This window comes from Falco naumanni, chromosome 7 (genome assembly GCF_017639655.2).
Source record: "Falco naumanni isolate bFalNau1 chromosome 7, bFalNau1.pat, whole genome shotgun sequence".
In the NCBI taxonomy this organism is placed as follows: domain Eukaryota; kingdom Metazoa; phylum Chordata; class Aves; order Falconiformes; family Falconidae; genus Falco; species Falco naumanni.
The window spans coordinates 10,985,407-11,010,317 of record NC_054060.1 but is presented as its reverse complement, the minus strand read 5'-3'; the positions used below and the strand labels follow the sequence as shown (position 1 = coordinate 11,010,317).

At 41.1% G+C, this 24,911-nt stretch overlaps 1 protein-coding gene across 1 annotated transcript in view; it reads right to left on the bottom strand.

Annotated features, from left to right (window-relative positions):
* The window catches only part of AGBL1 (AGBL carboxypeptidase 1), a 274,098-nt gene that overhangs the window by 200,650 nt on the left and 48,537 nt on the right, over window positions 1-24,911 (bottom strand). The window contains exons 10-17 of the mRNA XM_040600245.1: window positions 23,738-23,854; window positions 22,451-23,052; window positions 20,450-20,533; window positions 19,268-19,354; window positions 18,747-18,895; window positions 15,310-15,397; window positions 6,806-6,950; window positions 3,216-3,369 (exon numbers count right to left, since the gene is read on the bottom strand). Coding sequence (XP_040456179.1) covers window positions 3,216-3,369; window positions 6,806-6,950; window positions 15,310-15,397; window positions 18,747-18,895; window positions 19,268-19,354; window positions 20,450-20,533; window positions 22,451-23,052; window positions 23,738-23,854 — 1,426 coding nt within the window. The remainder of the gene's footprint in view (window positions 1-3,215; window positions 3,370-6,805; window positions 6,951-15,309; window positions 15,398-18,746; window positions 18,896-19,267; window positions 19,355-20,449; window positions 20,534-22,450; window positions 23,053-23,737; window positions 23,855-24,911) is intronic.

Sequence of the window (24,911 nt, the reverse complement as noted above, 5' to 3'; positions counted from 1 at the left end):
CAGAGAGAAGGGCATGTCATACAAGATGAGAAAACAGAAGTAACTGCTGATCAAAGCCTCACAAACCAGCACAAATTAGGCTAAGCGCGTCCCCAAAAGCCATAATTATCCAAGCTGCTTAAAAAAAAATAAGCACATACGTGATTATTCAGATTTGCCTAGAGGCATCCCCACAGCATAAAACATGGTGTGCTGCCTTTCTGCTCCTCTGCTTGATAAAACAACAAATATTTTCATCACCTAAGAGTATTGGTGCTTACTTTTATATTCTTGGAAACTTGAGAGAAACTGTGTTGACTTGCCTTGCCTTGACCCTGTCTTCCCCCACACAATTTCTGTTTCAGTTCAGACAACTGGGTTTTCTACACGTTCTGTTTTGATTGAGTTCAATTGGTTCATGGACAGATCTAGGAAGTCCTCAATCTTACTGCGTTTCAAAGCTTTAGAGGAAGAGTTGTTTAGTGGCACATGATTTCATGGTATTTTAGCCAGCACTCAGGCTCTCACTGAATTCACATAATATCACAAACCAAGGGATATTTCCTTCTCTTGAAAATAAAGAGGATTTCAGCCACATAATTGGAATTTTAACTCAGATACTTAATATTACAACAGCCTGAAGCATTCAAAACAAGTATCTGTCCCAACTGCTCATAGATCCTTTATGAATCTTTCAGCAAATCTGTGCTGAGTAAGTTAGACAAGCTTTGCCTTCACAGACAGGTTAATGACCTTTGAAAACCTGCCAGCCTCTCTTCTAACTCTGCAAGATGCATTCTGATACATTCTGAGAATACAGTGCTCCAGAAAATGACACCACTTCCTAATATTGTCACATTTATATCACGATACTCCCTAAAAGAGGTGTAATTCTTGGGGTATTACTGCGCTGGTCAGTACTGTGTTGTCAGTTCCTCACGATCGTCATTTCAGCATCTGTGCCTCTCAGTTGTCTTGAATATAGGCTGTAAGTCCTGCATGCACAGAGGCTGTCTGCTCTCCCGTGCTGTACCACACCTGGCACAACAAGGTTTCAGTTCAGGGCTAGCCCCGATGACTGTAGATGGTATAAAGCCTGACACATTATCAATGTATGCAGCTATGTTTCCCTCTTGTCTCTGGTGCCAAATGTGAAAACATTCTCAACTATTCCTGCCTTAGTTCCATTGGTACAGATATATAAGATTTTCTTCCAGTTCTTTTAGTCCTGATCACTGTATCAACATGACTGCAGACCTGGGCATGTTGTGGGGTTAGTCAGAAAGCAAGAATGCTGTTTTACAAAAATGCTGGAGATGTTGAAATTGGGTCTTTTTGCTTTCCTATGACAAAACACACATTTCACAAAGGTCCTTTCAAAGCCAAAGGTGCTGAAATTCAGTGTTTAGCACTGATCCACTCCAAGTCTTTGCTTTGATCAAGTCTTAGCTTAGCTTTTGCTTTGTACCTTCATTGGAAAAGCATACTCACTGGGGCAGAAAAACTGGCTGATTGCATGTCTCTTCTGGATGGCTCAAATCCTCAAATAAAATATTCCAACTCCAGTTTCTTTCAATTTCCCTATTAAGATCTTCCACCATGAAGTTTAAAACTTGCTGTCAACATTTGACATCTAACCAAGTGATCATCTGCAGTGTGCCAAAGGTTTATTTATATAACCAACCTCCCCCAGCACAGCTCCCACCCACTCGTTTTCCATTCTATATCATCATTATCCCAGAACAGAAGTATTTAAGGGCAGGAATTATTTCTTTGTATCAGGCATGGACAGCACCCACCACAGCCAAACCCCCTAATCATGTGTTGTAGGTGCCATCATGGTGTAAATAATATTAATAACAGCAACACTAACAACCCGATTTTCTCTCTGACACTGCTTCCCGTTCCTGCCATTAAAGCTGTGTATGTGCATGCACCGTATGAATTCCCATGTAGCCTGTACTTGGTAATTTTGCTTTAAGATTTCAATCTAGAAAAGAACATTCAAACTCTAAAATTTGCTAATTCAGGGTACATGCTCAATTTATAATACAATTATTATAATAAGAGGGTATGAGCTCAGGACAATTAAGCTGTAATGTCAGCATAACTGCAGTCACTGTGCTCTAAACCTGAACCAGAAAAGATAGCAATAATTTTCACCAACTCCAGTATTTGAGTTTCTTTTAGTTTATGCATATAGCGTGGACATTATAAGGTGTCCTACTCATGTTTACCACATACTGCTGCAAGTAGAATTCTGCAGAAACCTGGTTCTTATCAACAGAATCCTTTTGGATACTTCTAGCCTAACATCTCAGTGAGATAACGATATATATTTGCTTAACACCCAAAACAAATCTTAAGACAATTTACATTTCCACATTCCCTCAAAGTTCTCCACCTGTGTTATGCACGTGTGAAGAGCAGAGATTAAAAAAAAATATGAAAAACTGTTTATGCCTTATCACTGACTCAAGAAAAAAGTTAACCTACACATAAGTAGTTATTAGGCTCTCAAATCAAAGCTAACCCAACGTGATGCTAACCAGTATCAACTTGTCACTTGCTGCTGATTACAGAAACTTGCATATCTTAATCTTGCTAATCAACGCCACTGAAGGTCTAAATCTTTGACTTTCACAATGAGAAATAACCATCTCTAGATATAACATGGCAGTTATAACATTTACCGTTAGATAGTACGCCATCAGTTAGGACTCGGACAGAATACAAGGAGCTATATTGTGTTCAGATGGATCTACCAGGCATGTTGGAGAAGCTGGAATTTCACCAGAATACTTCAATTGCTGCCCACAGCTGGAAAGTTCTTCTTGTACTTTTTTCTTTTTTTCAAGTTTGAGACCTCAAAATACATAAATCATTTCAATATGGACCAGCAACACACACAAAAAAAATATCAAATTTCTTGTTGAATTGTTTACTTGAACACATTTTCTTGCTGTTGGAGATATTTGATACTGAACTTTATAATTATTTCAGATCATTAAAGAAAAACCTGAAGTAAAAAATAGTGTCAGCTCTCCTCCCTTCTCTCTGTAAATCTGCGATTTTAAAAAAAGCACTGTAATTGGCTATTCCCCATATTTAGATTTCTTTTTCCAGAATGAAGAAGGCAAGAAAATCAACATATTCACAAAACAGGTTGTCACTGCCACTGCTGACATGACTGCAGCTTGCCAGCATCTTATTTAATGCTTCATTTGTCTACTTACGGAATTGCTCCAAGTCATCCCTTTTTTTAGATTCTGGCATGGCAGTGATAGTGAGCAATGGACATAGATTTCCTCCCAGCGTCTGGCACAGTGTGTGCTGCCTCCAGTAAACCTTCTTCAGGTTCCTGTTTTGTTCGAGGATATCGAGATGGGACTGAGAAACAAGCAAAGAAGCAGATTTATAAATGAGTTCACAGCCAATAAAAATCTGATTTTATTCCACTAACTGTGTTATTATTGGTACTAATTCTACCTCTTGCTAACTTGCCACCTCCTCTCTTCCACCACTTAATATCACCACCTTTTACATCCCAGAAACATACACAAGCCATCCAGAATACATCCCTGTTCACTGAAGCTGCACAGAACTATTTACTCTTATGCCATGACCTAGTTGAAGATGTCCCTGCTCATTGCAGGGGGTTGGACAAGATGGTCCTTAAAGGTCCCTTCTAACCCAAACTATTCTATGATTTTACCCAAACAGTTCCTAGGTGCTTTTCTTATTAATGTAAAGGAATTTGTATGCAAATTCTCCAAAAGAGAACTGCTTACTCCTTACATTTTAGTAAGGGTTGTGTAGAAACACGAAAAAACTCACTGGGTTTGAGTGTTTATAGAACCAACTGGTTAGCTGTCAAGCACATGCCAGTGGAATTCAGGAACAACTCCACACCAGGGGGCAGCCAAAAAGTTTACAAGAAAACAACATTTTGTGCAATCAGGAGTGGGAAATTTGAAGATTGTCATTCCAAAAAGTTATTTTAAGAGGAGAGTTTCTCCCCCAGCCCCTCCAAAGTTTATGGCAGTTTTAAACAAATCTTAAGTCCAGCTTCTTGAGAATTCGAGAAAAAGAATTGGCAGCTTAAAAGAAATGACTTTTTGGAACAAATTCTGATGGCCTCATTAGAAACATAGCCACTTGTCACCCACACACCAGATGACGTGTAATTCTCTCTGTTTACACTGTAATTGCAAGTGGTAATTAGTGTAATCCCATCACTGGGTGTTGCTAAGTGTAGTGGAACACCAGTTGTCTCTTGATTGGTAGAAATAGGTGTAGCACAGTATGCACGCTTGTCCTGACAGTACTTAAACTAAAACACACCGATTCACCGAACAACCCTTACGTGGTAACTTTTTTTCCTTACAAGTTAAAGCTAAATTTTACCCAACGTTTATGGGACAAGACATTCCTGTTCCTCAAACCTTGGAGCTCACATCTTTCAGACTGCTTTCCCAGTATCCATTTGAATGCAAACACAGTACTGAAATTTTCATTCATCTATGTCATAAAACAATTAACATACTGCTCTATAAAGTAAATTCAATTATTAGATCTCATATAGATACAGAGAACTCAATATAATCATTTACTTATGTTCCTGGTGCCCAGTGAAACTTAATTGGGTATAGCTGCCACAGAGATTTCAGTTAGATATCCAAACAATTAACACTGCGATGTAAAAATAGGCAAATTACTGTTCATAAAATAAATGTAATTACTGATGGACAAAAAATAATGAACTGCAGAGTGCACCCAGTTCAAATAGGATTCTGCAATGTGTATTTCCTGTAAATATGCCTGTAACTATTAAACATATGTGACATTTAAAAACATTTTCAAATTACTAACTCCATATACAAGTTTATCTTCTTCCCCAAAGCGGTATGTATTTAATTGAGCCCTTGGGTTTGTAATCACTTTTAATTTATTTCTGATATGTAAAACCAACATACTTCACCAGTGGACATATTCTTTAAAATGCAATCTTATTGGTGCACAAAGCTGATTTAGTTTATTTACTGTGGAAATTAAAGTAACATGGAAACCTGTAAATTGCATCAGTCAACATTTTAAATTAGTCCAAGCAAAGAAGCCTTTTAGAATTATTAGCCAAAGCAAAACTGTTGTTTCTAAAGAGCTGGACATGACAATCTATCGATCTTTTCCATCTATAATTCCCATTTACCAATCTTTATGGTCCTTACTGGGTCCGAGTTCATTTAAACTTTTCCTATGGCAAAATTCCCTTTAACTTCAATGAACATTTGATTTGAAGAAGCAGTGAAATACTTCAAGACTTGGCCCTGCAAGTCTAGAAATAACATCTTTTTCATCTCTATTCTATTCATTCAGGAGCAGGTGAGATATTCAGGGATTCCCAGAGCATACAAACTCTCCAAGTCCCTCTTGCTTTTGTGCCAGCAGAAGATAGAAATCAATAACAGTAAAATAATGATGAGGCACTGCATTTCAGTAATAAAGTATGGTGGTGAATAAGTCTACCCAAGTCTTTAGTATTACACTCATCTTTTCCCCTGCAGACTGTAGGAAATACATGCCTTCGGGGTTATAGGTCAAACCCCACTACTGCAGCATACTCTCTTCCTCATTGATTTTGAGGTGTAACTGGTACCCATAAGCCTAATGAGAAGTGAGCTGGAAGGTATATCTTGGACAGTGAAGGCTTCACTGGCCCTCTCCCAGGTATTGGAAGCAGTTTCTTTGAACATCTGTAATGGGATGCAAAGCAGTTGACAAGAGACGGTTTGTGAGAATTAATCTAAGCCTAACTATGCTGGCGTGCCAAGCAACATGGCTAGTAAGCAGGAGGGGACATTGTCTCACTTGAAAGCATACTCTTTCACATCTGGTAACGGGAAACTGATACCATTATAAAAAAAAAAAAAAAAAGTGAGCCCAAACTTTACTAACCCTCACTAGCAGTTACTGCTCAGAATAAAAAGGGTAGACAATTGAAATTGAGGGGAGAAAGAATGGGAACTGATCCACTGGAACTTTGCGTCTTCATTTTCAGTAACATCATTATAATCTTTGACAACAAAGCAAAGCTACTCCTAAAACTCTTTATTTCCCTTCTTTTATTCTACCTTCCTTTCAGAACCTGGGCTGTCCTACATCAGTCACAGAGAAAACACACCGGGTGCATTTCACAGAATATTCCCTTACCATCCACCCCTGCCCAGAAAAGGCTGTAGAAAAAACAATCCTTCCCCAGGAAGCAAACTTGGTACAAGTCAGTAACACAATTTATGCCTTGGACTTGTATTCTTTTAGTTTCTGTACTGACAGGGCTGGTGGGGGTGTCAACTGCCTACTGATACTCCAACCGGCACAGCGGAGACAGCTGACAGGGCACTGAAATGAGGTCCAGCGAGGTGGTGCTGCTGGGTGCAACTCTGAAAGCTGAGCCTTACCTTCTGTCAGAAGGAGGAACCGACAGCTTTCACTTCTGAGTTGCCGTTATCTTTAACCTCCTGCTTCCCACCCTTCAGGAGGAGGATCCCGCAGCCCCAAGCAAATGGAGACATCTTTGGTTTGCATTATGACTGGTCTAAGTGCTAATGGTTTCTACCCAGCTTTTTCTATATAGAAATTTCTCCTACAGCACTCTGGGCTTCAGAGCTGGCAGGGGCTGCAGTTGCAGACACAGGGCAATGACAACACCATGGTCACTAACTGCCTGTGAAAATGATCCTCTATACTGTCTTAAAATCTACACATACCCAAGCAACTCCAACCTGTCAGACCCATTAGCTTATCTAGGTGGACGTATCGGTATTACCATCATTGTAGAGTAGGTATAGGGGTAATGGTAGGCCAGGTAGCAGACATCATCTTTATGAGGGAACTTGATGCTGAAGGTGAGTGTGTAGTAGCACTTTCCTCTCACACCTCCTCCTGCAGTTGCACTGCTGCAGTAGTGGTTTCTGGAACAAGAGAAAGAGCGGGGAAGTAGATTATTTTCACTTCTGGATGCACATTTGGAGCAGCCATGAAAGAACTAAGCATTCAGAGAAGCATCCACCCTGAATGAGCTTCCATCTTATGCTGTAGATGGGCTTCAAACTCAACCAGTCATTGCACTAAGACTGGGAAGGCCCCACGCAAGTACAATCAATCCAACCCCAGCAATGACCAGGTACAACAGTATAACACAGTGCTCAGCAGCCTCCAGCAACACACCTACAGGCTGTATGAAAGAAGGAAGGTTAGAGAAACCATGGCTCTACTAGGCAGGGATGGGAACAGAATCATGGTGGTGAGGACCGCTGACTAAGGTGGTACACCCGTTTCAAGGGTGCCTCGAGACTCCAGCAGTACACAAGGACCAGCATGGAGTCAAAAGGCAGAACCGAGCCCAGCAGTACTGGGCACAGCCAGTCACGTGCTGCTGACAGGTGGGAGTGCTCTCATATAGCATAAGTTTGTTTCATTTTTTGAAGGCGCAAATAAGAAAGAAGCCAGCTAATACCAGTATGTATAGCACAGTCCAGCAATATTTAAACTAATGCATTCAGCTTACACTGCTGTATTGCTTCCGACATCCAAATTATCTTGCTCAAAGATGCAAGTACCTATTCACAGCCCTGAACAATGCCATGTGAACATATTCTGTAAAAGCCCGGAGATTTAGAAAATACGAACATCCTACCAAACCAACCATTCAGTTCCACCACAGGAAGAAAAGGGATATTGCAGGAATTGGAAAAAAAAAAAAAAGTAAAAAAAAAAGTAGAACATACATAAAAATATTTTAAATATCATCAAAAGGTCTTTGCTGAGTAGGAAGAGGAGTAGAGTAAGTTTGGGAAGAGACTGCAGGTAGAGGAAAAATGAACTCATATAGATTTGCAGGTTTTGAGCTACCCAAAATATCCTCTTTTGGATGCCTTCTTTTCAGAGACTTGAACCTCTCCCTGTCAGGGAGCAGCAAGGACCAGTTGCTCCCTAAAAGACAGGGAGCTGAGCTTGATATGGTAGTGTCCCCTCACACAGTACCTGAGCAGGGCAAGCTCAGGGATGGCAGACAGGTTCAATCACATGTCCAGACCATCAGACAAGTTTGTGGTCAAGCCAGGAGGTTGGTTCATGGGTCAGGATCCAGATCACCAGAGCTGATATCAAAGCATGGAGACAGCAGTGCCTGAGCTGGAGCCTGACTGCCACAGAGCTCAGGCAGGGACTGAGTGACCATGACAGAGCTCAACTAGAGCTCCTGGGCCCAGGAGCAAAGGTGTAGGTGGGGACACTGGGTGACACTGGTCAGGATCATCAAGGCCTACTAGTGCACCCAGGTCCTTGACACTTCCTTCATTAAAACCACAAAATCTTAAAGTGAGCTTCTCAGTCTAGTTCCAGGACCAAATCTCTTGCAGGAGACTTACTGTGATAAAGAGATGACTTTAGGCTGAGTAAAAAAGTTTTCTTTCAGCAGAGATGAAGAGACAATTCATGCACTTTAGTGAGAAGCCTCACAGCAAATCACATCCATAAGTACATTTCAAACAATATTTTTTCCTACATTGTGCCAATTACGCTGTTGCTAAACCTTCTGATTCTGAAGGACTGTGAGGTTTCTTTGACAAATGTTATCATCAATGTTGCATTAAAATGCAAAATATAAGAGGCAACCAAAAGATGCAATTTCAGCTCCTGAAATTTACAATGCTAGTTTATTTTGCTGCTGTTCATTTTTATTCAAAGGGGTGGAGAGAAAAGATAATTATTCTTGTCAAATTCTCCAAAATAATCAGCTCTTTTTTCATAAGGAAGACACAATACAATGCCACTGGGTTTACACCTGAATTTAATAGTTAAGAACACGTGGAGTGAGTGATACTGACTGGATCAATAGATAGTACAGGAACACAGAGTCACAGTGGCAGATTGAAAAGTCTATGATTTTATTCTCAGTTGAACCCTTCACCCCAACATTCCTTTTGCAAATAAACCACCTTAATATTAGACAAAATCTCAGAGAAAAAATATGTAATGAACACACAAATATGAAAACATCTACTTAGCTATTATGTATTTCAGCAGATCCAGGATCTGAGGGTTTTTATTAAATTGGAACAATGACATTTAATCTAGTTCCTGTTAATTTTGACAGTGAAGGATAATTAAGAACCATTTCTTGTATAGCACATAAGGAAAGTAGTTATGTCCATAGCTTCTCTTACTTTGTGTCACTTGGAATGTTAGATGCCCTTATTCATAAAGAACTGTCAGAAAGTGCTGAGAACTTCTACGTCTTCCCCTTCAAATTCACTTTTGTAGTTAGAGGTGTGGGAGGAAGCAGGACCTTGCAGGCAGATACTGCGGTATCTTATATGCTACCATATTTATATACACGTTATTCCCACCTGTCCCTTCAGTAGAGGCTTTTCCTTCTATAGCCTGTAATTCTGCAACCAAAAATGTCTCTCCTGCCTAAAATGTCCCCATCAACCCCAGAAGTGTCGCAGCACCAGACCCTCTGACCCTGATGCTAGGCTGGTAGTCAATGGTCCTTACTCCTGACAGTGCTCAGATCCCACAGTCCGGAGGGCACCGATGCACAGCACTCTCGCTGCACTGCTTCGCAGAGCATTTCATTCTGGCTCTGAGCACCTCTGCTGTTCCAGCAAACTACCCACCCTGAACAGATATTTCCAGACTTTTGAACCACTCCTTAACATCTGCTTCAATCTATAGCAGACTATCTGGTAGTAACAGGAAGTTTACAGGTGGCTTTGTAAGACTTTAATATTCCTCACTCATGCATAAAAAAGAAAAACCACCTGTGTGTAAGCAGCGTAATGATCATGTATTCTTACTGCATATCATCTGGTCTCCTCACAATCCATCATACAATGCAGTAGCTATGAATCTTTTTAAAACAAACAAAAAATAGCATTTTTCTTCCTTGCCTCCCTCTCCTTCTACTGCTATCACCCCATTAGAGATGGCTCTATTGCCTCCTTGTTCCTCCACCAGGGTGTTTTGCTTCCTCACCCCCTTTTCACCACAGCACTCTACCATAGCAGCATGCAGTCCAAATTAACAAGAAAGGAAGAAGGAAGGAAAACAAGACCCTAGTAACATCTGGTCCTCACTACCTTATTTGTGTCCTCTTTTAAAATAAATATTCAAAGTCTCACATGCTCCCTAGAACGTAATGTGCTGATTAATGGAAAGAAAGAAAGAACAAAAAGTAGTGGTTGTTTGGTTGTTGGTTCGTGGTTTTGGTTGTTTTTGTTTTTTTTTTTTTTTGGGGGGGTGGGGGTGTTTTGGGTGGTTTTTTTTGGTTTTTTTTTTGGTTGTTTTTTTTTTTTTAATTAGCGTGCAAGCTGTATCTACTGTGGCTTTCAGTCAAAGTGAAATGATTTTTTCTTGCTGTTCTTCAGAAATAATGTACAGGTAGTATATTTCTAGCATAACTGTGATGGAAAGCTAATTAATAATTATTATAATACTACTTATCATTTACTCTGCACGATAATTTTTTGAGCTTAAAAGACCTTTGCAAGCATTATCTAATTAAAACTTACCTCCCATTTATCTATTCCCATTCTTTGGGTGGCAGATAAGTGACTCTAATTTTCCATCCTCTATAGATGGGGAAAATGAGACACAGACAGGTGAAGCCACTTGGCCAAAGATACAGGCAGGTTTGTAAATGAGCTGGATTGTAACTCCGGAATTCAAAAGCACCAAGCGATACAAAAACAACATCTCTTGGTCTTCTCCTCTTTAGACTCCTGTCTAAAGCATTTACTGTAGTAAAAAGCACTGGCAGGTGATGGAATATGGCATTGTATCAGCTTAGACCAAAGTGGCTGAAGAAAATATCAGTGTCCTAGAACTCTAGACCATTTCAAAACAGAGTCCACATGGAAAGTAAACTATTTATCACTTCCAATCTGCTGGTGTACTCCCCTTCTCCAAAATACTTCTACTACCTGGAGACTGGTGTCCTTGTTTTACATGCCCTGACCTTCTTACATCTCTAAGTGTGGCTGCTAAGTGCAATATGCTTTATTAACACCCTGGTTCATACCATAACAAAAAGCAGCATTTAACAATTTAAAGGGCATGGCTGTTACTTTGGGGTCTGCCACACTGGTAACTGGAAAATGCACAACAACTTCATTTTCAAGGGCAAAAAATCCACGTTAAGGGATCTTTATTGTTGAGATTGCAGGCAGAATCCCAGTTGAAGCAGAATATTCCCACAGCCATCTTGCTACTAAGGCCTTCAGTCATATTGTAAAGGTCAGGTGCTCTCAGAGAGAGACTGGTGTCTCAGCCCTCTCTTGTAGACATCATTAGAGCTGAGCAGTTGCCTGCCAATGCTATGATGATGATTTAATCTAATCTGATTATAAAGACGCTGAAAAGAGAAGACCTAGTTCTGACACAGCTATGATCACCAAACAGCCAAGTCTTTAGTGGTGATGTGAGAACAAAACACTCCATGTACCTCATTACTATCTGTGAACTGACTATTTTATGAAAAAGCTGAGGTTAGATAATATGCTTAGAATGACCCATGAAACCAAAGGCACAAGCACATTGTCACGATTCAGCATGCTGCTATTGTTCCTTAAATAATTTGCTGGAAAGGAATATTATTCAGCACATAAAAGCTGCCAAGACAGCAAGTGAATTAGATGATCTTATAGTAACTGCAACTCTGTTTATCATGGGTGTATCCTGTCACTTCACAGAGAGGCAATAAAATAGAGCAGAAGTGTCACTCAGCTCCCTTTTGACAAGAGCACTGCTAATATTCTCCGTAACATAAAAACTCTCGTGAGACATATGGGAAAGGTATGCGATGACAGAGCTGTGCCACAACATTCATCTTTATGAGTGAACTACCGCATCTTCAGTGAAGATGAATGTCAGCAAAGATCAGCCAACATGCATCACCCAGATATCTTGCAAATGTGCTTTTCCTCCCACTGTCCTTCAGCTCAGAGGTTGCTCTCAAAAAGAGCACTGCTGCAAAAGCAATTAAGGCATCTTTGAGTTCCTCATTTTTGTAAATATATCACTCTTCCCATATTTATGAATAACTCCTGGTAAAGGTAATTAGATTAAGCTCCCTTCAAAAGGCACCAGTCCCACCCCAGGACACCTGTGACCAGGGTGAATGGAAATGAAATGAGCTCTTTCCCCAAAACACAGGCAGCACGTTATCACTACAGCAATTCCATCTCCTCCTATTCTGAGCAACCCCAAACATACTTTCTTCACATTCCCTCCCACCCAAAACTTCTCATGGTAATGTCTTTTATAATCACTGAAATAAAAAGATTAGAGTTTCAGTAGAGGTGAAATTGCATATATGTGTGCGTGTGAGCTCTTGTGTATACAAAAACATGTGTAAAACCTGGAATAAACTTTAAATGAGACCGGCAACTAGTTATCCTGGATGAATATGTTGACATATAATTCAATGTACAGTTAGAAAACACAGAATATTCCAAATCAACAAAACTCCATTCCTTCACATATTCTGAAGAAGAATCTGATTACAAGCTTAATTGTACAATCACAGCTTAATCTTGGGAGTCAGCTGCTGTTTAATCACTGCACTATAACTGCCTTGTTAACGACACAAGAAGCCACTGCTATAGTAATCAGCACGTGAGGTTTGGCCCACCAGAAGCTCATACTTGGAGAAGGCAGAGGTTACATGCATGCAAATGGAAGCCATGGCACCACAGTACGTTAGCTCTTGAGGTAGAAAAGGTTACGTGAATAAAGGTTAGTGAAAAGTACTTGGAACAAAATAAAATAGCTCCACAAATTGTTACAGACAGAATGCCAGGTTGAGAGAGGAGAATCTGAGCCTTCAGCCCACTCACCCTCTCTCAAAAAAAGAAAAAAAAAAAAAAACCACACAAAAAAAAGAGAGGGAGATGACAAGAGAGATTTGGAATGACTTGGAATTTTTCTCTGTCAACACAAGTTTGAGGCTGTGCTACTTTTGGAAGGCAGCCCACTGCTGTTGTTTGGGTTTATTGTCTCATCAAATCCACTTGTGAACATAGCCACCTCTGAACCTAACAGCAAATTGTGAAGTGCAACACAATTTCTTACAAAGAGAAAACTCATTTCACATCAGTGTCTAAAATTCAGCCACATCACATGAGTTCATGAAGAAAGGAATACCACTCAGAACATCGGAAAAGTTCAGCTCTGTCCTGAGAGCACTATTTACGATGCCAGATAATTATCATTGTTCTTAATTGTGTTAACACCTTTCTGTTTTCTTGCATTTCCCTGCCTGTCTGCAGTCATTGTGCAGCCCAAGCTCTCTGCTTCAACTGCCAGGTATTAGGGGCAAGGGCCAGACTTTTGGTTTGTTTATACAGTATCCATAGAGTTCTGAGACACCGAGATGTTTTAGTGATGCAAGGTGGTGAATAGGAACCATGACACAAAAAATAACTAGAAGAGGAAGAAAAAAAAGAGGGGGAGTGTGTGTGGCAGAAGGGGACACAACTTGTCACTCAAGCATTTAGCCTGGAGAGGAGGAAGCTCAGGGGGGACCTTATCGCTTTCTACAGCTGCCTGAAGGGAGGATGTAGCGCAGTGGGTGTCAGTCTCTTCTCCCTGATAACAAGCAACAGGACAAAACAGCCTCAAGTTGCACCAGGAGAGGATTAGATTGGATGTTAGGAAAAATTTCTTCACTGGGAGGGTGGTCAAGCATTGGAACAGGTTGTCCAGGGAGATGCTGGAATCACCATCCCTGGAACTCTTTAAAAAACATGTAGATGCGATGCTTAGGGACATGATTTAGCGGTGGGCCTGGCAGTACTGAGTTAGTGGTTGGCCTTGATGATCTTAAAGGTCTTTTCCAACCTAAATGATTTCATGATTCTATGACTCTGAGTCTCAGCTTTCAGGTCATGACTGGTAAGGCCAGGATAAAATAGTCAATTAACACTAAATCATGCAGTATTTGATTACAAAGTATGTGAACTTCACCCATAATGCTCTACCAGTATATCCTCAACATGCGAACTCTTTTTTTGCAGTGCAGGGCTGCTCTTCCTTCTTGCACCACCCCATCCGACAGCCTTTCCAGACATCCCACTCACAGGCACTCGCCCAAATACATTTACTCACACCTGTGATTTTCCTACTTGTTGAAGGCTGGAGGACAGAATAGAGCTCTGCACAGATTTTCTACTCCAAAACATACCAATTATCCTAGTCCTGAAAACCCTCTTAATCATCATCTTTAAAATAATTAATAAATGATGTGGATAACATTTTGGAAGCCTTGAGAAAATAAAACAGGGTTCGTTCAACCTACTGAAACCCCAAGCTCTACACTTGTCTCCTTTGACTGTAATAACCAGAACGAATCAGTGGTCAGTTTTCTGCACGGCAATGAGATACCCGAGGGAGACTTTCTCACACGAGTCAAGTTCAGCTCAGATGCAAGTTAAAGTTGAGGGATCTGGTGTTTTTCTTCAGAAAGTCTGACACACTGCAGAAACAGCCTAAAATGGGGAACTTGGATAAGTATCAGCCCTGAGCTTGTCAGAACTCCTTTATACCACTGCCGCCTGGTCCCGGAAGAAAGACAGAGTAAGACTAATCCCTATGGGTTTTCCGTCAGGCCAATGTATACGGTGCCAAGAAGCATGGTCCACAGAGCAGCTTGCCTTCTGAGTTCCAACTTTGCAAAGAAGGGAAGCTCAGGAAGAGTCTAAGGTATAGGCATAGATTCACAAACAAATAAATAGATGTGTATTTGTATATGTCTATTTTTACATATGTTTATATAGATTTATATAGTATATATACATATACACACACACCCTCCAAAACACCCCCATATATACGGCTAATCCTTTCTTTAGCTCCTCAGCTCTTACATCTCTTACACAAGTCAGTGTATCCAAAAGAAAAACAATGATCCCAACCAGCTCATTTCTTCCTGGACAGCGGAAAAAGTCAGCTACGCTATCTTTGTGGGTTACGCTTCCCTGCATCCCTGGCTGCATCAGTAAGGTTTGAGCACTCCCCGTTCCCCTTCCTCCTCCTGGGGAAGTGAATTCTGCACACGCCCTGTTTTTCCTCAGGCATCTAATAGAGAGATCTCACTTGTAGCTGTTCTCTGAAGGTGGAAGCACGTAACACATTGAATTAGCACCAATTTAGAGACATTTGAAACAGGTGGCACTGGTGGTCAGAGGTTAACAACATCGATACAGTTAACAGGAGGGGAACAGATGGGAAAGGAAGCCACAGATTATTCACCAAAAATGTACTTACTTGTAGTAGCAGATATCATGGCCTGCCCGAAGCCAGCGAGGCCTGCCCTGGAGAGCTTCCTTCACGGAATACATGACCAGCTGCATGCCTACATAAAACAAGACAGTTTCAAGTGACATGACTTCCCTGGCTAGAAAAAACAAGGGTGGGGAGGAACAGGCTAAACAAGAAACATCGTTATTTTGTCTGTGCTCTCTCTGCAGGTAGTTTATGCAGAGTGAATAAATTTCCCAAAGCCTCATGCTCTGTTCTGATATAGGCATGTCTGCACAAAAAGCACCTCCAGAAGAAATGAGCTGAATGGAGTTCATTTGAAAATAAATTATCCTACCAGCCTTTGCAAAGGAAGACTTCAGGCTGCTCCATTTACAAACAGAGGAAGAGAAAGAAAAGAATAGGAATCAAAGTATCAACAAGATCAGTAATTTGGATAGTCCAGTATTTTATGCTTGGCTGCACCTTTACTGAAACCTTAATCCTACCACTGCATTAGAGATGTGTCGCACATCCAGTACTGTCAGAAAGTTGCAAGCAAAGATAGAAGATTTTAAACTTGCCATTAGACCTAAACAATATCGATGTGTCATAAATACTGATAATGACAGCATCCGTCTTTGAATACCACATTATACCAGAAGAGGACTTCTTCCTGACCTCCAAAATATTACCATTTTGTGCCCCCAAGGTACAAGGCTTTCCCTCATCCGAGCTGCGTATGTTACAACTCCGTGAAACCCGCCCGTCTGCAGGCAGTTTTTGTATCAAATTCCTTTGCTCTACACACCTGTCAGCTCTTTCACAGGTATGGTAAGGATCCTGCCCTCACCAGTGAAGCTCTCTGCACAAGATGTCCCTGGTGAGCTGCTGGGGGCTGCAGGGCTGGCCTCTGCCCTGGGGTGGTACCAGACAGCTCCAGTGGACCCAGCACAGCTTTGGCTGAGCCCAGCAGTGATGCTGGCTGCGCTTCTGTGAAAGCATATTTGAGAAAGGGAAAAATGCCCTTTCAAATATTGATGCATGTTGCTAAGTTGCCCCCAGAGCCTTCTTTTGGCTGTTCTTGTGCTGGGAGGAGGTGATGCTTGAAAGGCGTTAATACTGATGACATTATTTCCATGAGCAGCTATTCAGTTTCCCTTCTTCCTCTGGCTTTCTCTGATAAACTCTCCAGCACTGTAAAAGCTAGCAAGTCTTTCCAGTTCACCTTTGGCTGAGGTGTGGGGTAGCACTAACTAGCCTACAGCGAGGAGTAACCTCTACGTTGCTCTTTCCTGAACCAGCACTGTGAGCCACATACAAGAAAGAAGCAATTCTGTGTTTGGTTCTAGGACGTGGGTCACAGTGAATTCTGAGAGACACAGGCCCGCCCAGAAGCCCAGTTCATCAGGTGGGGGATGTGAGGCTCAGGGGCTGCAAGTGCTCCCAATATCCCAAACGCCAGCTTCTACCCTTCTCTGGGAGTCCGAAGGAGACATGCACCAAACTGCTCAGAGCAATGGTTGATACTGGTCTGCCACCTCATTGTAATACAAAATAAATTTTCTAAAAAGTGTCTTTCCTTTCCACTTTCCCTATGGAAACATTCAGTTTTAGAAAAAAAAATCAAACAAAAAAAAAACCAAACCCAAAGCACACAAATCAGGCTTTTGACAAAATCCCATTATTTCTCATGGTAGAGTAAGTTAGTGGAAAATGGGAAAGGAGAGAGGCAGAGGCTGCACCTCCTGATTAGTCTGCTCCTGGTCACAACTATTTCACCAAATATCCTTTTTGATGATTTGAAAGTTACACAGTGCCATCTAACCAAGAGGAAAAGGGAAAGGAGAAATGAAAAGAGAGCAGTAACCAGGAGCTGTGAAGTGTTGCCACCACATCCCGACTGGAAGCTTTTAGTATTATAGCCTGGGCACTAGCCCAGGAAAGTGGAGAGGGAATGTAACAAATAAACACCATCTCTTACCAAGAGTCTCTGTAAATATTATGCATGTGCTAGAAGGGGTAGTGAGCCTTGCTCAGCCAAGCCAGATAAACTAGAGCTTCCCTGCCCTCTCAGAGCAGCAGAAGTAACTGACAGAAGAACTGCTTTAACAGCCAGTCCCATGTACAAGCCATGCAAAAGCAAGCCATGGCTTAGCCTCCCTCCTTACGCCAGATGCTATTTTCACATTTTTCTTCCAAACAGATTTTTCACTGCATGCTTGAACATGAGTCATGTACAATTTCAGGTGCACAAAATGAGACTCTAAATGCTGACAACAGCCAAACTAGTAAATAACAAGCAACCTTCCATCAATAATGTCCAGAATCTGTAACTATGAAGCTACTGGTGGCTGTATCAGAGGTGCTATTGGGGTTTAGAGGAGGATGTCAAGGTACTCCATTTCCAGGCTGCTACCAGACACACCACACTGAATTGTTTGGTAATTCAGGGAAGCAGAGTAAGATGACGAGAAAAAAAAAAAAAAAACAAAAAGAAATAATCATTTTCATTTGGGATCTATATGAATACTTGAACTCCAGCCTTCAGGGTTAAAGAGTAAATGCCTTATAATTCATTGTGCTGTTCATCCAGCCAGTTTCACAAATACAAGTGACAAGTCATTCCAGCTCCCAGTGTTATTTGTTTTAGGTACATTGATCCTGAGAGACTTCTCCTGGTGGTGTTGAAGGCTGTATCCACAGGGCTTCAGAGGAATGCAAGGTCTGATATTAGGGACTTATTAAACATTCTGCGTCAGGTCTTGAGCTGGTGTAAATTAACAGAGCTCCATGGAAACAAATAAAAATACCAGCCTATGCCAGCTAAGAATTCAACCCACAGTCTCCATGCAGAAGATACAATTTCTTTTCTAAAATGGGCACTGAAGGCTGGGATTTGCCCTGCCTGTTCCTGAGCAATACCGCCTTCCTCCTGAACTGCAGACTATGACAGGAGTTCAAAGACAACAAGGAAAAGTAATTTTTTTATCACTAATATCAGCAGAAGTCTCAGCAGGTCTGAAGGCAGAGATATCTTTTGGGGTAAGCCCAAAAAATCATGGATATTTATCTGAGGATTATCTGTGTTTACTTGAATCTTAGAAGCATTTTCCAGTACTATGCTTCTCATTCAATTCCAATGGATGGTCTTTTTTCCCCTCTCCCAACCCTAGTGCCATTCTTCCTCAGTTCTGGTCTCTAAACACAGAATAATGACAGGCTTTTTTCCCCACAAATCCTCTCCCAGTTCTCGGTATTCAGTTTACTCCTCAGTCCTCCTGAGGATAGAGAAAGGTCCTTTGACAAATCTAAAGTAACTCTTTAAGTGGATTTCAGGGCAGATAAGGTCAAACTTACAGTTTGCCTTACACTTACAGGCATTGGAAGTTTGAAACCTTTACAGCACTAAAAAAGACATTCTTCTGAACAGAGGACTACCCCAACTCTCCAAAGACCCATACCATAATTAAATTGGCTATTCAACTTCTCACAGTTGATAATGTTGAAGCGATAGGGAACTGCTAATTTCATGTCACGGACTTCAAAGTAGAACCACTGGTGATGCTGGTTGCTGTTCACATCTCCATTCATAATTAAGTCATACTCAAACCTGTAAAAGACCAGAAAAAAAATGGTGGCCATGACGACCTGAGCAGTCTGCCACTGAACCTGCTGAGGACAGCAGGCTGTACAATCAAGTTCATTAATACCCTGTGAGAGTCAAAGAACACCATCAAACTAGCTGTGCCCAAACACACCATTAAATACTCACACTGTGTTAGTCACGTCAAAACATTTTGAGCTCTGTTTTCCCACTCCTCTTACTTTCATGACATCTAGGTGTTGGAAGGCATGATAAACTCTGCGTCATGTAACCTGCTTCCCTGGCTGACCCTTTCCAAACCCAGGAGAACTCCATCATTTCACACTGCAGTCACAGCAGAAAGGCAGGCTGGGACACGGCCGCCACAGACGTACTTACTCACGCACTTGGATGGCTTTGTGAAGGTTTCCCGACTCAAACTTGGAGAAGAATGTCAGGCAGCCTGGAGCACCTGGGCTTGAGTTACTGCAGCAGATCAAAGCAGGGATACATATAGCAGGTTGCTTCAAAGACAAGCCTTCCCCAGCACCTTTTGTGCACTAAAATAGGGGACTATATATATTTGTTTGTTTGTTTTTTTTATGAGCAAGACCCTGAGAAGTAGCAAGAGGTGAGCAAATCCATAATCTTCCAATCCAATGCAGCATTTTTCTCTACCGTTGCTTAATGACTCTAAATCACATTTTCTTTTCCTTTCCCAATACTCCTTTTTGTCCCAGTTCACATTTGCTTTCTGTATTTCAGTTACTTTTCCCACTGACTTACTCCCATTAGTTTAAGTGCACAAGGCAGCTTTATACAATTATGATACATTTACTCTTCCCTCATCGATATAGTTTCTTTCTCGTAAAGCTTAGAAACCCTTAAATTAATCTTGAACAACTTCATAACTTTCTTCTACTTCAAACTGTCCTTCACCTTTTTTCCCTCTAAAGTATGTTCTCAGAGTCACTCATCCTTCCACTGAATGCAATTTTTTCATATTTGGGACCCTCTCAACTGCCCTGTGCTACATCTTCTCAAAGACCACAATGGCTGGCCATGGCCAAGCCCTTAAAACAGTTCACAAGGCTGGATGTACGCTTTTCAGAAACCTTTTTTAAGTGCCACACCTTCCGGAGTACATCGGTAGCCTGTGACACTGGCTGCACAGATGCTGAAGTGCACTCTCCGTGGGAAATGCTCCTTCAGGGTGCAGAGAGACTGCTTCTGGATCCACAGGCACAATTCCCGGCATCAGCCTGCATGCTTCTGTTCCGAACCACCACAGGCAATGCAGGCAGATCCAGAGACATCATGCTGTCCCTTTGATGTACAGATTTTCTTGTTCTGTCTAAAAAAGTTTTGAGACTCTTTTGCTCCAGTGACGTCCACAATAAATCCTTTCCCCAGAGCCATGTACAAGGAATCTAGTCCTCCCGTAGATTTTTCCTGTTGGGCTTTTACCTCCTGGGTTATTTCTTCTATATCTTTACCAGAGCAGAACAAGTAAACTGAGCTCACAACCTAACCCAGCACTGACCATGCCCCTGGTTACAGTACTCAAATTAAGTTACCCACCTGGGCTCGTCTAAATCAAATACAGTTCTGCCTATCATGTCACCTGGCTGGATTAGGCGGCGAACATCATCTAGTACTTTGTCCCTAGGGAAAAATAATAAAAAAAGGCAAATTATAATGACACTGTGAGAAATCTCAGTATAGAGTGATCTTGTAGAAGAAATATGAAGAGGCTTAGGAAATTCTTTTGAAGAACTGGTAAGAAAGAGGACATCTTTATGCTAATTTCAAGTGAACTTAATTCCAGGTGAATTTAATTTGTTAGGGGTTTTGTGGGGTTTTTTTTGTTTCTTTGTTTGCTTTTTGTTTGTCTTTTTTTTATTGGGGGGAGGGTGTCATTTTTTTTCCTTGGTTGGTTGGGGGGGTTGGGTTTTTTGTTGGTTGTTTGTTTGTTTTTGTTTGTTTTTTTTTTTTTAAACCATGAGAAAGCTCCTGTTCCCATCTGTAATTCCCATTACAACAAGATGCCTTTTGGGTTAAATGACTGATTCTGTAAAATTTCTATTCTCTACAGTATTCTGTCAAGTTTTATTTATCCCCAGTTCTTCCCAGTCACTGTCAGTCTCCCAAGCAGCCACCTTTGTTCTGTGAGGAAATACGTGCCATAACTTATAAACCTACTAGTCTGTCTCATAGTGAATCTTGACTCTAAATCAAGCTAATTTTCACTCATTATTAAACTGAAGTTCTCTGATCCCTAAAGATGGTCAGATGTGGAATACCAGATTTTCTTCCTGACCTTTGCAGCTATCATGTCATGCCCTGAAGCATGATATAATTATTCCCATTTTAGCTGTACAGTTACACATGTTATTAGAGTCATAAATGCAAAGCTTTTAGAGCAACAGTGCAAGGAGAAGATTAACAAGTGATTTTGCCTCTAAATAAGATTTTTAGCCTTTATATTTGCTGCAGAAAGAATCACCATCTCTCTAGAGGTCAGAAATTAGTGGTCTTCACAAATGTCATTTGATTACCGTTGCTCAGCTTTAAAGTTTACCATAGAATCTAGCCTCTTTTGGTACCTGCTAATAATTCCCTATACCACCAAAAAGAAAGGTCAGGTCATTGCACCAGTCACACATGGAACAGACCTTGTCCCTGCTGCTACTCTCTGACTCACAACAGACTTCCCAGAAGCAGATACACATGCTAGGGAAGGAGGAGAAGATTCTGGAGGACCTTTTGAAGCAGGCAGAGAGCAAGAGGAACAGTAAGAAGGGACACAGCAGCAGAAGGGTAGACGGGGAGATTCCCAAGAACAACCTGACACAGACACACAGCTCTGAAGGGACAGAAAGGATTTTTCCTCAAAGAGCCAGATGGGACCCAATGTTGCAAACACTAAAGGTGGCTGGATTAAGAGTAAGACTGAAGGCAAAAACATATCCCAGAAGGATGCAAAGTCTTCTCCATCTCGAAAATGAACTTATTCTCGTTTGTACTTAACAAGGTCACAGATTTGCAGCTCATTCTGGATCTTGGTCTGCTTGCTTTAAGAAAAAGCCACTAGTAAGTCTATGTCAGAGCTTTGAGCAGCTTAGCCCCGTCACACACATAGGTACATCGATACGTTCATCAATAACTAGTTTAATCAATAACAATTTGGAAAATGAGCTAGGGGAGTCTTTATGGATTCACAGAAGTCATAAAAAAATCTTACTCCAGGGTAGCTACTACCAACTTAATCTAAGAGATAGAAAGCAACGCACAGTCAGTTCACAACTCATCCACTGACACACAGAAAGTCCGTGTCAGAGATAGGAAACAGGCTGGCCGATTCCTAATCCTGTTTGTAATCCAGTTGGATACCATTTCCCTTTCTTCAGGAAGAAAACCCAAATAAGACCATCCTGCTGTTTGGCCTTGCGGCAAATCATTGGATATCCCAAAATTTGTTCTAGAACTTCTTAAGACATTCAGAGGTGTTATAGTTAGAACCTACATAAACCAGTTTTGAGGCTGAGAGAGCTCCCATTGTGGTAATTAAAGCACAATCACCTTTGAACCCCATATCTGCGCTCCAGCATGGGCTTGCTGTAAGAAGGCGGCTGGTGACCCCAGAAATCGGGGAAGGCCAAGTCTTTGTAGTCCAGTATGGACTTAACACACTTGGCCTTAGCTACGTAGAAGCGAGGGCTGTGGAATGGGATATCCCCTTGGTGTTTCTCCAGAAGATTTGTCACTATGTCTGAGCTCTCCAGCCTCCCTCCAGGACTAGGACTGATTGAGGCCTCACATTCAGGGTAAAACATATTTTTGTACCAAGCAGCATCTTTTGGGAGAGGACGCAAAGCAAGCGCATGACTCCTGGCTGGATCTTCCTCTTCACAGGAGTCTACACCTTGGGCTGCTTCTCCAATGTCTCTCTTTTCGTTGTTTTGATCCCATCTGCATTTCTCCTTCTTTGTCCAGCTCTGCAGTGGGACTTTGAAGTCCTTTTCCCCTGGATCTGGTCCTGCCTCTGTGACACTTTGATTTCTCCATCTGTAGTTCAGATGTTTCACAGAAGTAGCACTGGGAATGCAATGACAGAGAGCAGAGGGAAGCCTCTCAGTCCTGTCCTCCAAGGTCTTCTCTTCCTCAGACTCTGATTCAAGCTCCTTTAAATTTAAAAAGCAGAACAAATTAAAAGAAACTAAAGGCAGATTGTGCCTCCTTCCAGAGGAAACCTTTCAGGGAAGAAAGAGAAAATATTTTCTCAAATCTCCCAAAGCTGTACTCATCCAATAAAACAGCCAGAGTAAAATCAGCCCATGCACCACCTGCCAGAATTTCTCTATCCACAAAGCTGCTTCAACAGTAGTCCTCAGAAACTAAAAGGATCAGATTGAGTCATTTGGGTGAGTCATCTCCAACCAACACTGATTGTTCTAACAAATTAGGGAACATAATTTGCAAGGCATTTTTTAAAAAACATAAATGTTACAGCAGGGTAAAGGAGGCCAATCTGTCATGCAAAACTCCACCCCTGCCTTCATGCAAGTGTATAATTTAATCCCATTTGGCTACTTATGGTCATAACAACTGTCACAGCATTGTGCGTACAGCAGCTATATTAAGCCAGTTGTCCTTTCCAGATTCATATTTGAAACAGTTTTTAGCTCTCCTAAATTCCAAGACCTGTAACGAGTGCAATACTCTATTTCTTGTCCCAAACTGCAATAGAACAATGATTCGAACTGTGCATTTCACTCAGTGGCAGTGCAATCTTGTCAGTACTCCCTTTCAAGCATTTCTTAAACTCTTGAATATTCACAAATAAAGGAAGCCACACTGTGACAGTACCTGAAAATCATGGGAAAGTTCTGGGCACATTGCTTCATATTGTCCAAGCTCTTCCTCTGGCCGGTCAAGCACTGGCCTCGACCTCAATTTGTTCACATCTGTCTCCAAATCATAATCCTACAACACCAGAATTAGAAAGCATTTTATATTAAACATGCCCAACAAGATGACTGTTAAAGCAATGTTCTGCATAATACCCTTGGTTTCTAATGACATCATACTCATTTAATGAGTCCTATAACTGTCCTTTTTATAGTCATAAAGGCTGTTAAAGTCATTTTAGGAATGGAAAATAGAGGCAAAAGAGGAAAAAACTACACTCTGAAAAGGTGGAATTTGATGTTTTGGTATTTGAGCACTTAAGTAGAGATACCAGGAAAAGATGGTTTCAAACAGGTCTCAGGATGGAAACTTGAACCTTTTCATAAGCACCTCAGCTTGGGAGGTTTCAAAATAAGAAACACCAACAACTACTAGTTATTTCTGAGCATATCATCCATTCTCTTGCTTATGCTGCATAAAACAGTAGGCACAGGTCATCAAGGAGTAATTGGTAATATTATGATTCAAAGAAACACTAATCAAATAAATGTGTACTTAGCAAGAAAATTCTCAAAGTATTTTGAAGCCAAAACTGTCCTCACAGGCCACCAGCAAAATTAGAAAACTTGACACCTCTACCTTTGATTTAGGCTACCACGTGGTTTCTCCGAGTGCCTACCAATCAACTGAAAGGCCCACGTCCATATCACTGAACTTGCAGGCACTAATTGCCTATATTTTATTTCCATCACTAAATGCTGCTTATAAAACCCTGTCAAATTCTTGCCCAATACATCTTCTAAAGTCTCCAACTTTCCCGATACTTTTCTATCAAAAAAAGCTTTTTAAGTCTCAACCATCAGCTAATCGGGGATAAGAACTGTTATCTGAAACTTTCACAAAGGCAACTCTGCATTGATATACAGCCTCCTCCACAGCAGATATAAGAACGAAAACCAAACTGTTCAGTTTGTCAAACATTCAGGCATTTCATAAGAAACCAGGAAAATATGGGGCAAGAGGGTGGGATGGAGACATGACATTGACTATTGGACATTACACTACAGCATTATTCAAATAATTCAACATGTCACTATTAATTATGCTTCATCAAATGCCAGCAAAAAAGTTA